Source organism: Dermochelys coriacea, chromosome 1 (genome assembly GCF_009764565.3).
Source record: "Dermochelys coriacea isolate rDerCor1 chromosome 1, rDerCor1.pri.v4, whole genome shotgun sequence".
In the NCBI taxonomy this organism is placed as follows: domain Eukaryota; kingdom Metazoa; phylum Chordata; order Testudines; family Dermochelyidae; genus Dermochelys; species Dermochelys coriacea.
In genome coordinates, this window is record NC_050068.2 from 110,196,663 (window position 1) to 110,210,928 (window position 14,266).

The 14,266-nt window shown below is 43.8% G+C and overlaps 1 protein-coding gene across 4 annotated transcripts in view; it reads right to left on the reverse strand.

Annotated features, from left to right (window-relative positions):
- TUBGCP3 (tubulin gamma complex associated protein 3) overlaps positions 1-13,138 on the reverse strand; it is a 138,162-nt gene extending 125,024 nt beyond the window's left edge. For 2 of the 4 annotated variants that reach the window (XM_038405808.2, XM_043502639.1), the window contains exon 1: positions 12,879-13,097. In XM_038405808.2, coding sequence (XP_038261736.1) covers positions 12,879-12,954 — 76 coding nt within the window. In that variant the 5' untranslated portion in view covers positions 12,955-13,097. Of the gene's footprint in view, positions 1-12,878 lie in introns of all 4 variants that reach the window. The other 2 variants (XM_038405722.2, XM_043501818.1) reach the window with 2 other exon arrangements.
- Positions 13,139-14,266: the final 1,128 nt, after the last annotated feature.

Here is a 14,266-nt window from a genome sequence, read left to right on the forward strand (position 1 = left end):
ATCCTATTACTATTACTCCAGTTTACAAGGTCATCCAGATCCTCCTGTATAATATCCTGATCCTTCTCTGAATTGGCAATACCTCCCAGCTTTGTATCATCTGCAGACTTTATTAGCACACTCCCACTTTTTGTGCCAAGGTCAGTAACAAAAAGATTAAATAAGATTGGTCCCAAAACCGATCCCTGAGGAACTCCACTGGTAACCTCCCTCCAACCTGACAGTTCGCCTTTCAGTAGGACCCGTTGCAGTCTCCCCTTTAACCAATTCCTTATCCACCTTTTGATGTTCATATTGATCCCCATCTTCTCCAATTTAACTAATAATTCACCATGTGGCACGGTATCAAATGCCTTACTGAAATCTAGGTAAATTAGATCCACTGCATTTCCTTTATCTAAAAAATCTGTTACCTTTTCAAAAAAGGAGATTAGGTTGGTTTGGCACGATCTACCTTTTGTAAAACCATGTTGTATTTTGTCCCATTTACCATTGACTTCAATGTCCTTAACTAATTTCTCCTTCAAAATTTTTTCCAGGACCTTGCATACTACAGATGTCAAACTAACTGGCCTGTAGTTACCCGGATCACTTTTTTTTTTCCTTTCTTAAAAATAGGAACTATATTAGCAATTCTCCAATCATTCGGTACTACTCCTGAGTTTACAGATTCATTAAAAATTCTTGCTAATGGGCTTGCTTAATCCTTAATCAGCGTAATCCTCAATTTTTCCACCCACAAGAAGCAACCCAGAAGTGGGTACCATCTGAGTTGTAGAAAGAAAAAACCCCAGCAAAATTCCACAGGCACTAGGATTCAGCTTAAGGGAGGAAGACTACATTCTCCCCTCCTCGTGCCCTAGCACTACCTCTCAAATACCACTTATCCAATCCCAACCACTCTCCAAGGATCTTTGCAGCAAGCTCAAATGAGAGGGCTACAGAATTTGAGCAAGTCCTGAAATGCAATAGCTGGTGGATTTGAGGTCCCAGGTGGAAAAGTCTGACAAACTGTATTATATAACACTGCCATCATATTATTTGAACTTTTGTGTAAGTATTCAGATATTACTAGTTGTTATGACAGGTTTGGCTCTGTATATGTGCAGAGTTACATAAAGGTCTTCACTTTATGCTTTTGCAAATATATTTGCAAGTCACAGAGGTTGAGCTACAGCCATATCTTAAAACAAAAAAAAATTGTTTCAAAAGCTTTTGAGGGTGTTAAAGTGCTAGGTAAATTATCATGTTTTCATAAATTCAAGCACTTAAGAGCAGGTACATCAAAAATCTTCTACTGGCCATGCACACCACATTTTTACTATTATAAATAAATGTATGTTTTAATTACAATACCTTAACTCTGAAATATGAATGGTAAGTGTACTACTGTGTTATCTAGAGATACTTTTAAGAGAGATATATGGGAGAGCAGTCAGTCAATATCTCAAAGCTTGTCTCTCTTACCAGCACAAGTTGGTCCAATAAAAGATATAACCTCACCCACCTTCTCTCTCCAATATCCTGGGACTGACACAGCTATACCACCACTACACATCCCCCTCATTACCGGCAGTAGAACTTTTGTTACAGCACTTATTTGAGAGGGAGTTGCATATATGGTCTATTAGGACTATAGTGACTATAATATAGTATGGCACCACTATGGTATGTGGACATGCATTTGAAGCTGATCAATACAATTTCTATTTTTCCAAATCTATTGCATTTATATTTTGAGATTACCAGTAAAAACATTTATTTTGTGTCACAGTTAATGGTGTATGTATGTTACTATTACAAACACATTCCTTTGTAGCAAGTAAAACTGTATTGCTTTCTGTGTGTCTAAGAAATTGCTGTTATTTCAGAATTAAACATTTTGCTATCTGTGCCCTTGAAAACTGCCTCTGCATGAGCCAATGTAAAAGTCTACATATGTTTCTAGTTCTGTGGTGCAATATGTCTTTGCTGTGCAGATTATGGGACAAAAGACATGGAAGCAAAAGTTTCTAAACAGTTATTTTGAAATCTTATCCATATTCAATTTAACAACAAAATTTAAAAACAAATCCTCATCAGTGAGAGACTTAACCCTAAAAAGGATATTTTGGGTTATCCTGACTTGAAGAGACCATCCGTTTCCAAAATGGTAATTCAGTCTCCTTATCCATTTAGTCCTTGCTCTCTGCTAAGACTGAATCAATGAACTTTTGGTCCCTCCTTTAATAATTCAAGACTAATCTTCAAAATTAGAGACTTTTCTTAAGATTTATATTGGACCTGCAGTCATACAATAGGTTTGAATCAAAATGGTTTACCTATTCAACCAAGATTTCAAAGTCCTTGATTTGAAAGAGACTCGCATTCTGTGGGAGCGCTTTTGGTGTCACACTCCCGACTTCACGTACAGAACAAGCAAGATGGCATACAGAAGTTATAAGAGTTAAAGATATATTTAGTAGTAAGATGTCCAATAGCAACACACACAGGAAGTTTATTACATAAGCAGATGTCCCCCATGAGACATTAGATGAACTTAAAAATAGATGTGTACACATGATACACACATTTCATTGCATAAATATGTAAACAAGTGCAACTGCTATGCAACACTGCTATCTTGATCTGCCTAATAGGTGGGAAGGATGAAATTGTTTATGGAAGATGCGATTTAATTTTCAGTGTTCTGGTGTGAGCTCTTTATGCAGAGCCAGAAGAAGACTGTCAAAATTCTAAAAATTATGACTACAAACATAGCAGAATAATGCTATTAATTATATGCAACTATATTTACCAAATACATAAAAGTTAAAAACAGTGTAAAAAGCTTGCTATATTCAGAGGAGGGGAAAACAAAAACAAATCAATAATTCAAGATCTATAAAATCTTAATTTGAATTGCCTAAAGTAGATTCTTATGTTCCATCTGCAAATGCAAATTTCTGAGGCTTAGTAGAGAATGTCCTTTATGCATGCATTCATTCCTCTCCTCCCCTCCCCATCCACACTGTGATCTATCAGAACTGTATGATACAGTTTTCATGTTCCATTTCAAAGCCTAAAAGGAGCTTTAAACAAAGCCCATGTGAAAAGTATAAAAAAAACTAAAGAGGAAAGGAGGGAGAATTCTTGGTGGGAAAAAACAAGGAAAAATAGTAAGAAATGGTGTAATTTAAAAAGGAGGAAAATCGGAGACAAATACAAGAATTTAATTATACTGGCTGAATAATTTTTATTTCCAGATAAGCCTGATAAACTGGAGGACAGCCTTTCGGAACATTCCTTTTATTAGTAAGCAACTGATCTGCTTCAGTGCACTTCCCAAAGTTAGTAATATCAGACACCTCTCACACCTTTCAAGAGACTATAGCTATTGGAAGAGAAAGTCTTGCTTCTTATGCCGATCGATATGAGCAGTTCCAGACCGCCAGAGAGGCGGGGCAAGCTGGAACAAAACGAGTGGAGGGAAGAGAGAAGAACAACCCTGGTCGCAGTTGGAGCGGATACCAGAAGGGACACTCTCAGACCACACCCTATTACCAGGGGAAGCCCAAGGACCCAACTACACACCAAGGAACCCTTCAGACATCTTACCATCCTGCCACATTCTCCGGTAACCCACCTCGCCCCAGTGACCAGTCAGCTGGACGATGTTTTAAATGTATTGAGCTGGGGCATGTGAAGGCCAACTGCCCCAAGAACCCCAACAGATTACAGTTCATTGCACTGGAATCACACCAGAGGTTCTTAGGCCCAGATATCTCCCAGATACCCTCGGAGAGGAGGGAAACTGTGAGTGTGGGCGGGAAGAAGGTCACCACGTGGAGGGACACCGGAGCACAAGTGTCAGCTATCCATGCTTCCTTAGTGGACCCCAATTTAATCGGCCCAGAGATCCAAGTGACGATTCAACCCTTCAAGTCAAACTCTTTCAATTTACCTACAGCCAAGTTGCCTGTCCAGTACAAGGGCTGGTCAGGAACGTGGACGTTTTCAGTCTATGATGATTATCCCATCCCCATGCTGTTGGGGGAAGACTTGGCCAATCATGTGAAGCTAGCTAAGAGGGTGGGAATGGTCACCCACAGCCAGGCTAAGCAAGCCGTCCTGCCTAGCTCTGTTCCGGAAACTTCTACCCGGACCCCATGCCAACATCTGCAACAGCAGTAGTGGATCCAGTCCCAGAGACCCAGACAGAACCAGTCCCAGAACTGGAACCAGCAGAACAACCAGCACCAGACCCACTGCCAGCACTGAATCCAGTATTTGCAACCCCAATACCAGAGGGCCCCTCCGAACCTGAACCGGCAACAGCCGATAACCCTACACAAGAGGCTCAGCCGGAGCCTGAACCCCAACACAGTGCACCAGCGGAGAGCGGTTCACAGTCAACAGAAACAGCCCCATCCCCTACTTCGCTTCCAGAGGGACCAAGCCTAGGTCCACAATTCAATGAGGAACTGATGTCTCCAGCATCAAGGAAATAGTTCCAGACCGAACAGGAAGCAGATGAAAGCCTCCAGAGAGCTTGGACGGTGGCCCGGAGCAACCCACCGCCTCTCAGCTCTTCTAATCGATCCAGGTTTGTTGTAGAAAGAGGACTTTATATAAGGAAACTCTTTCTGGTGGACACCAGGAAGACTGGCATCCTCAGAGACAGTTGGTAGTTCCAACTAAGTAATGGGTCAAGCTCTTGAGCTTAGCCCACGATCATCCTAGTGGCCATGCTGGGGTGAACAGGACCAAAGACCATTTGGGGAGGTCATTCCACTGGGAGGGAATGGGCAAGGATGTTTCTACCTATGTCTGGTCTTGTGAGGTATACCAAAGAGTGGGAAAACCCCAAGACCAGGTCAAAGCCCCTCTCCAGCCACTCCCCATTGTTGAGGTTCCATTTCAGAGAGTAGCTGTGAATATTCTGGGTCCTTTTCCAAAAAAGACACCCAGAGGAAAGCAGTACATACTGACTTTCATAGATTTTGCCACCCAATGGCCGGAAGCAGTAGCTCTAAGCAACACCAGGGATAAAAGCGTGCGCCAGGCACTAGCAGACATTTTTGCCAGGGTAGGTTGGCCCTCCGACATCCTCACAGATGCAGGAACTAATTTCCTGGCAGGAACTATGGAAAGCCTTTGGAAAGTTCATGGGGTGAAAACACTTGGTTGCCACCCCTTACCATCATCAAACAAATGGCCTGGTGGAGAAATTGAATGGAACTTTGGTGGTCATGATACGTAAATTCATAAATGAGCACTCCAATGATTAGGACCTAGTGTTGCAACAGTTGCTCTTTGCCTACAGAGCTATACCACATCCCAGTTTAGGGTTTTCACCATTTGAACTTGTATATGGCCACGAGGTTAAGGGGCCATTACAGTTGGTGAAGCAGAAATGGGAGGGGTTTACACCTTCTCCAGGAACTAACATTCTGGACTTTGTAACCAACCTACAAAACACCCTCCAAACCTCTAAATCCCCTTTTATTCCAGAGAATTAAAGGTTTGTCAGTTTACAGCCCAAGGCGGAGATGACGCTGAATGGCCTGAAGGTGTCTACTACGAATGGAAAAGTGACGGTGGCGTGGAAGAGGTGAACCGACAGCATGCAGCGACAGCAGATCAAGGAGCTGTGCACTAGCTACGCGCTGACGTTCTCAGCCACCCCAAGGCTGACTGAACGGGCATACCACTCCACTGACACAGGTAATACTCACCCACTTAAAGTCCAACCTTACCAGGTGTCTCTTCAAGCTAAAACTGCTATAGAACAGGAGATTCAGGATATGCTACAGATGGGGGTAATCCGCCCCTCTGGCAGTGCATGGGCATCTCCAGTGGTTCTAGTTCCCAGAGCAGATGGGGAGATACAGCATTTAGCTTACGGTATTCCACGCAAAAACGTAACTCACCCAGACAACTATCCAATGCCATGCACAGATAAACTATTGGAGAAACTGGGATGGGCCACTTCATCTCTACCTTGGACTTAACCAAGGGGTACTGGCAGGTACCGCTAGTCAGTCTTCACCACAAATGTTGGACTGTATGAATTTAATGCATTCCCTTTCGGGCTGCGGAATGCACTCGCCACCTTCCAAAGACTTATAGATGGTCTCCTAGCAGGATTGGGAGAACATGCAATCACCTACCTTGACCATGTGGCCATATTTTCAGATTCTTGGGCAGTAAACCTGGAACATTTACAAAAAGTCTTGGAGCGCATAAGGGAGGCAGGACTAACTGTTAAGGCTAAGACGCGTCAAATAGGCCTAAACAGAGTGACTTACCTTGGACACAAGGTGGGTCAAGGAACTAACAACCCCTTACAGACCAATGTGGATGCTATCCAAAAGTGGCCTGTCCCAAAGTCAAAGAAACAGGTCCAATCCTTCTTAGGCTTGGCCAGATATTACAGGTGATTTGTACCACAATACAGCCAAATCAATGCCTCACTGACAGACCTAACCAAAAAGAAACAGCCAAATGCTGTTTAGTGGACCGAAGAGGGTCAGAAGGCCTTAAACCAGCTTAAAGCGACACTCATGTCTGACCCTGTACTAAGGACCCCAGACTTTGACAAACTGTTCCTAGTAATCACAGATGCGTCCAAATGTGGTGTGGGAGCAGTTTTAATGCAAGAAGGACCAGATCAAGAATTCCACCCTGTAGTGTTTCTCAGCAAGAAGCTGTCTGAGAGGGAAAGCAACTGGTCAGTCAGTGAAAAAGAATGTTATGCCATTGTCTATGCTCTGGAAAAACTATGCCCATATGTTTGAGGACGGCATTTCCACCTGCAAACTGACCATGCTGCGCTACAGTGGCTTCATACCACCACGGGAAATAACAAAATATTTATTCAGTGGAGTTTAGCTCTCCAAGAGTTTGATTTCGACATCCAACACATTTCAGGAGCTTCTAACAAAGTGGCTGATGCACTCTCCCGTGAAAGTTTCCCAGAATCAACTGGTTAAAATAGTCCTTGAGATGTGGAAAATATTGTTAGTCTTTATATACTTAGTAGTATATTTAGAGATGCATGTCTTATTAACTCTGTTTTCTCCTAGAGTTCCAGGAAGAAATCACAGCCAGCATTTCACCCTATCTGTGATTTGGGGAGCGTGTCATAAATATAAAGGGAAGGGTAAAGACCTTTTCCTCCTGGCCAGAGGAAAAACCCTTTCACCTGTAAAGGATTAAGAAGCTAAAATAACCTCGCTGGCACCTGACCAAAATGACCAATGAGGAGACAAGATACTTTCAAAGCTGGAGGAGGGGGAAGAAACAAAGGTTCTCTCTATCCATGTGATGCTTTTGCTGGGACCAGAGTAGGAATCCAGGTAAAGAGTTAGTAAGCAATCTAATTAGATTCTGTTTTGTTTAAATGGCTGATAAAATAAGTTGTGCTGAATGGAATGTATATTCCTGTTTTTATGTCTTTTTGTAACTTAAGGTTTAGCCTAGAGGGATTCTCCATGTTTTGAATCTGATTACCCTGTAAGGTATTCACCATCCTGATTTTACAGAGGTGATTCTTTTACTTTTTCTTTAATTAAAAATCTTCTTTTAAGAACCTGATTGCTTTTTCATTGTTCTTAAGACCCAAGGGTTTGGGTCTGTGTTCACCTATGCAAATTGGTGAGGATTTTTATCAAGCCTTCCCCAGGAAAGGGGGTGTAGTGCTTGGGGGGAGATATTTTTGCGGGAGGGGGGATGTTTCCAAGTGGGCACTTCCCCTGTTCTTTGTGCCAACAGGTGGTGGCAGCATTTAACCTAGAGTTCAGAGTGGGGAGGGAACCTTGACGGGGGAAAAACCAGTCCTGGAGACAGGAATACTGGGAGACTTGTGTTTCCTACTTTCTGGGTATTTTTCTGTTCCAAAACAGTGAATTACTAAAAATAAGCTGTATGATTACTTTAATTTGTTCTATTACTTAGAATTGATGTTTACCGAAAAGTTGTCTACTTGTAACATATGGTTTTAATTCCTTTATTGGCTTTGTTTTACTGGTTGTATGACTTTTGTCACCACCCCTCCAACTCCAAACAGTTTTCAGAGATTAACAATATCATCTTCTTGGTAAGTCCTATCAAGAAAACATGTTTAATGTAATACTGCATTACATTTTTTTGTTGCATGCAGAGAAAAGTTTCATGTCTGTAGTACAACCTCCAAATTTCTCCTGCAGTTTCAACTGGATACAGTATTAATTTGGTACTGAATGGTTCCATCCCTGTGATGGCCAAGGTGATGTCTATCTCTTAGCCATGTCATGTTGGTTTTGGTAGAAAAAGATTAAATGTTTTTAAAGCACTTTCAGATGAGGTGCTTTACCAAACGTATCAGACTGCAAAAAGACACCATGAACAAAAATGGAAGTTATAGAACTTAAAGAAAAATTGTCTTGAGGCTTGTCTACACACAAGAGTTGTACTACATCTAATCAATATAATTAAAGTAGTACACCTCTCTCGTGGACAGTTATAACTGTATAAAGCTGCGTTGTATCAATACGGATAAAGTACAGGGAATAAGCTGAACCAGTATCAGGCATATTTTATACATCTATAACTGCATCCAAACTACATATTATACCGGTATAACTAGATCAGTTAAAACAAAAAACCCCCATCCAAAACAGGTATACCAATTCAAAAACTTGTGTTGCAGACCAGCTCTTTAGCAAGGTATAATCTCTAAAGCCCAACACCTACTCTGACGAACCTCTGAGTGTTTGTTTTTTTCCATATAGAGAGATTGTATAAAGCAAAAGCTAAAGCGTCTCATTAGTATCTTCCATTACAAAGGAGAAAGTGACAGTTAGTTTCTCCAGTGAACAAGCACATATTTCCAGTCCCACCATCATTCATTTTTATGTATCAAGATTTTATTTTTAAAATTTTTCCAATCTCCCCAATGCCTAAACATTTTCTTGACTGAAAGTTTTTCTTAAAATTAGAACTAAAAATGGTTATGCTTCCTATATTGTATATATGATTCTTTAAATCAGGGATTCATCTTGCAATGTAGTAAACAAGCCTATTTGAAGAAGGCTCCTCCGAGTTCTCAGCAACTAGAATAAACTTTCCTGGAGGACCTTTTCCCCAGAGTGAATTTCTTGCCAGCTTAACCAACCGCTCATATGGTTTCTTCCCTGATATACGGAGATCGTTTTATCTCACAGCTGAGTTACACATTTTCAGTCAATATTTGTAAGTTCTCTGAAAGCCCTGGATATAAGATGTATCAGAGTACATCACTGTATGCAACATAATGTATTATACTGATCATCAGCTACAGATTTTTCCTTCACTCTAACCGCAAGGGCACACCACAGATTAAAGGAGCTAGCTGCCCAGTACACAGCTAGAAATCATTAACAGGCATGAATTCTATAAATATCTAATCTGAACAGGAAGACTAACTGTGTATCTCTGGGACAAAAATTATCAGAGCAGAATTCTAAGAGTCATTAATGAGATCTCAAAAAACTAAACCATCACATCAGTGAAAATGGCCTTAGAAACAGAGGGAAACATCATCTTAGAGACTTCAACCATGTTAGTTAATTAAAGACCAGGATACCAAGAGCTGAGTCTTTCGGTAAGACAAGTTTTCCGAGAAGTGGACTTGACAGAGCTGGAAAATCCATAAGGTCTGCCAGCTTTGCCTCGGTTAATACACTTGTGGAGTTGCTCCAAGACACTATACTGGTTGACAATTCTCGTATTTTTCAAGCTGTCCCACAGTCCACAATCCACTAGACGACATCTCACAGAACTAGAAGTTTCAATTGAAGCATTTACGTGACACAGATGAATTACTATGAGAGAGATTTTTTTATAAAAATACAAAGGAAGTGATCAAATAGAAAGCTTCTTTATGCTGGAGCTAGATCTACATAGATGCACTGAACCAGCCCCAAAAATACTACGACAGGCACTGGAGTCTCATGAAAAGTCAGTCTTCAATTCCAAAAAGGCTTGCCAAAGCACTCCTGAATATAAAGGAGCACTCATAGCGACTGCCTTGCCAAAAAAAATTGGGAAACTGGGCTGAACTGCAGGGAATAGAGGAGTAAATTTAATAAGTAAAGCTCTTTCCCTGGTTACTAAAGAAGGAACTGAGTGACACGCAGAGAACAGTACTGATCTCAATAAGGGATGGCATAAATTGCCAATAAGGGGCTGTCTTACACAGCACAGATAATCACTGCCTGCAACCATCAAAAAAACCTTAACAAACTAAGGAAGTAGTTGTAGTCTGTGCTAAGGATCAGGACCCAAAAGTGACGATTCTGTACTGCTTTTTGTAGTTAGAGCAATCTCTTTTCCAACTGAATTTCAATGGGAATTTTAGACAGGGAATTTTAGCTACATGAACGTTTTTTTGTCCAGGATACTGGAACTAAGTCCCTTAATTCTGAAAGGTGTAGCCAATTTTTTTTTTTTTTTTTTAAAAAGATTACTTGTGGCACCTTAGAGACTAACAAATTTATTTGAGCATAAGCTTTTGTGAGTTCCAGCTCACTTCATTATTCAATTTTTAGTTTATTATTCACTTATTGTGTGATGTTATCATTACCCTGTCACATTATATATTATCATTGTATGTTAAATATAGTTAAATTGGTAGAAATTATAGAAGTATAAGATTGATCAGTATTTAGAAGGAATATCATGCATTAGATATCTAAGTAAGAAAGGCTGAAACACAAGACCTGTAGGCTGAGGCCTGCAAGATTTTTAGCTTAGCTATTTAAGGTCTTGGAGATAAGAAACGCTGATATAAGTAAGGGACAGAAGAATAACCTGATGGCCTAAGATTATGGGAAAAGAGATACCAAGTGGTAATACTGAGGAAAAAGTAGCCAGAAGATTAATTTTAAAAATCACAAAATGCTGTAGAGGCACTTCTGCCTTCAACGTGTTTCTTAACCATAGGATACAGGTTTCAGAGTAGCAGCCATGTTAGTCTGTATCCGCAAAAAGAAAATGAGTACTTGTGACACCTTAGAGACTAACAAATTTATCTGAGCATAAGCTTTCATGAGCTACAGCTCTCTTCATTGGATGCATGCAGTGGAAAATATAGTGGGGAGATTTTATATACACTGAGAACATGAAACAATGGGTGTTATCATGCACCAGTTATAACTACAGAAAGCTCACGAAAGCTAATGCTCAAATAAATTTGTTAGTCTCTAAGGTGCCACAAGTACTCCTTTTCTTTTTGCGGATACAGACTAACATGGCTGCTCCTCTGAAACCTGTACTTAAACCAGTACTACACGAGAGAGCTTACAGCAACACAGCCTTATCGATGCAGTTGCGCCACGGTAAGATCTCATGTAGTCACTCTATGCTGATGGGAGAGAGCTCTCCTATCGACATAATTAAACAGCCCCCCAACGAGCAGTGGTAGCTACGTCAGCGGGAGACGCTGTCCACATTGGCAGTGTCTTTTTTTTTATTTTCCCCATACCCCTGAGCGACCAACAAAAGAGGTAATGTAGACATAGCCTAAGAATCAGCAAGAGACAGGGGAACTCAAAATTTTACACCTACAGGCCAAGGCTCTGTATGCTGCCAGGAAGAACCTAGCCCCAGGGAGCACAGCCTTTCAGCTCAGTGTCTAGCCAGCAGGCAGCTAGCCCATTGCTCCAGCCCAGAGCTGGCTATTGCCAGACCCAGCACAGGCCATCGGCAGGGAGGAGCTGAGCTACAGGAGGGGGCTAACAGAGCAGGGTGAACTTTCTCACAGAAGAGGTAAGTGGGACACACCTTCAAGGCAACCCCCAGGGCAAAAGCCAGGCACACAGCAGTTGACAGTGTTTTGTGGCTGCCCTCAAGCTCTGAGCAGCAGAATTAAACTAAACCCTGGTCTACACTACACATGACACTATAAGTACATCACTCAGCAGCATGGAAAATACACCCCTGTGCAATGCAGTTATACTGATCTAACCCTGAGCATAGACGCTGCTATATCAACAGGAGGCCTTCTCCCATTGACATAACTACTGCCTCTCAAATTGATCTACACTACCGCTTAAATCGATGCAACTTACATCACTCAGGGGTGTGAAAGACATCCTCCCTCAGTGACGTAAGTTACATCGACCTAGTGCCGGTGTGTTCAGCGTTTGTGTCGGCAGAAGGCGCTCCCCCGCCAACACAGCTTCCGCTTCTCACGGCGGTGGTGTAAGAAGCTTGCCGACGGGAGCTCTCGGGGGTAGCGTAGACTTGCCCTCAGGTACTTACACCGACTGGAGAGAGTCTTCACTAAGCGCTAAAGCAGCACCGCTCCAGTGCTGTAAGTGTAGACAAGTCTTAAGTATTTTGCAGCTGCTGCTGCTGCTAAAGGCTGAAGCCCTGCCTTGGCTGCAGCCGCTTGGAGGGAGAGGAAGAGACTGAGACACTCCCGGGTGTCCCCTTTTCCCACCCACCACAGCAGCAGGCAAACGGAAGTTTCCCTCTCTCCCCTGGGGAAAGCGGGGTCTCTCTCCTCCCTCTTCTGGCGCCTAGAAACGCACAGGGCGAGCACGTCCCACCCTCTTCTCTTCCCCGGTTCCTCCTCCTCCCCTTCCCCACGGCCATGGCATGGAGCAGGCTCTCAGCCGCCGCCCCACCCGGCTCCCTTGGGGCAGGGTCTCCATCAGCCGGCCCACGTCTGCCTGCCGCTCCGGGCGGGCACGGCCCCGCTGCTCCGGTGAGGAACCAGCTGACGACAGCCGCCGCCGCCGCCGCCGCCGCCTCCCCCAGCGCAGGGGGGCCTGGGTTTCCGCCGCGGGACGCCGCGCGGGGCGGCTCCCCATTGGGCTCGCGCTGTCCCGCGGGCGGTGGGGGCCGGGAGGGGGGGGGGGAAGGGCTGTTACCTTCGCTCTTGCCCAGGATGCGGCAGCACAGGTTCTGCAGCAGAACGTTGGGGGATTTCTGATCCGGACACGCCATCCTCACCGCGGGGCGTGGGGAGGGGGCGGGGAACCTCCCTCGGCAACAGCCCCGAGCGCGCGCGCGCGCCCTGCGCCTAACGGCCGCCGCCTCCCGTTACCTAGGGCGCCATTTTAACAGAACCCGCGGAAAGCGGCGAGCGCCCACAATGCCCTTGTGCGCTGCGCGACCCGGAGCGCGCGCAGCGCCGAACACCGCCCGCTCTCCTCACACAGCCCCGGCGGAGAGGTTCCGGGGCACAAACTGACCGCCGGTCCTCTCAGCCAGATAGTGACCCCAGACCCATACGTAGAACCCGTTACCATCGCAGGGGGGTGGCTAGGATTAGCACAAAAATCAGGACAGGAGTCTTCAGATCTCTCCCCCCCGTCCCCTTGGTGCTGACGACAGTTGTTTTTTTGGGGGGGGTACAAGGCCCCGGCCAGACCCAAGACTCTCCTGCTCCTGCCATGGTGACGCCCCAGCAGCGTTTCAGGCTGTCACCCGACCTGCTCTATGATGTCACCAGCCTCACGACTACCCAAGGATGTCACCGAGTTGTGTCATGCTGCAAATGGGGGCTGGCCAAAATACGGCCCATCCAGCCCCCAGGAGATTGCAAAATTCCAAGACTTCTGTTTCCAGCCTGAACTGGGATGAAAAATCAAAAGCTCCCCTGCCCTCTCCACATGCCATGTTCCCCCATAGCTCCCTGCAGCTTAGCAGTATGATTTTTATATTATACATTACATCATATTTCGTAGAAATGTTGAAATTATAAATCTTACTCTAACAAACACAGAAAAGAAATATTTTGATAATTTCCTGTCACACATGCTTGTTATCAATTCACCATCCTGTGAAACATTTCCATTGTGTGGAATCAGAATTTTCTGACAGAAAACTGTTCCATTGGAAAAATTTCAACTATCTTCAATGCAAACAAGGTTGTGGCCTAAAAGAAACCACCATACGGTGCCTGCACTGCTTACCCACCTTGGTACAGTTGCAGGATCTGATGGAGATTTGCAGCCTCCATAATCTCTGGAGTTTGGTCTCCACCCTGGCTAGGTTCCACTGCTTAATCATGATGTTGAGTAGAAAAGATAAAGAGACACTGAGAAATTTTTATCGTTTGGAGGGAGGTGGCTGAGGATGTCAGGAAAGGTGGAAATGTCAGGCTTTTCATTTTCCTCTTGAAGGCAGGTATGCATATGTGTGACCCCTCCAGATGGGCTCCGGGCCACCACCTTGATCAAAACACTAAGGGCCTAGCACTAAAAGCAGGAGTCTCTACTTGAGCTAATGAGCAAGTGTCTCTAGCCGAGAGCTG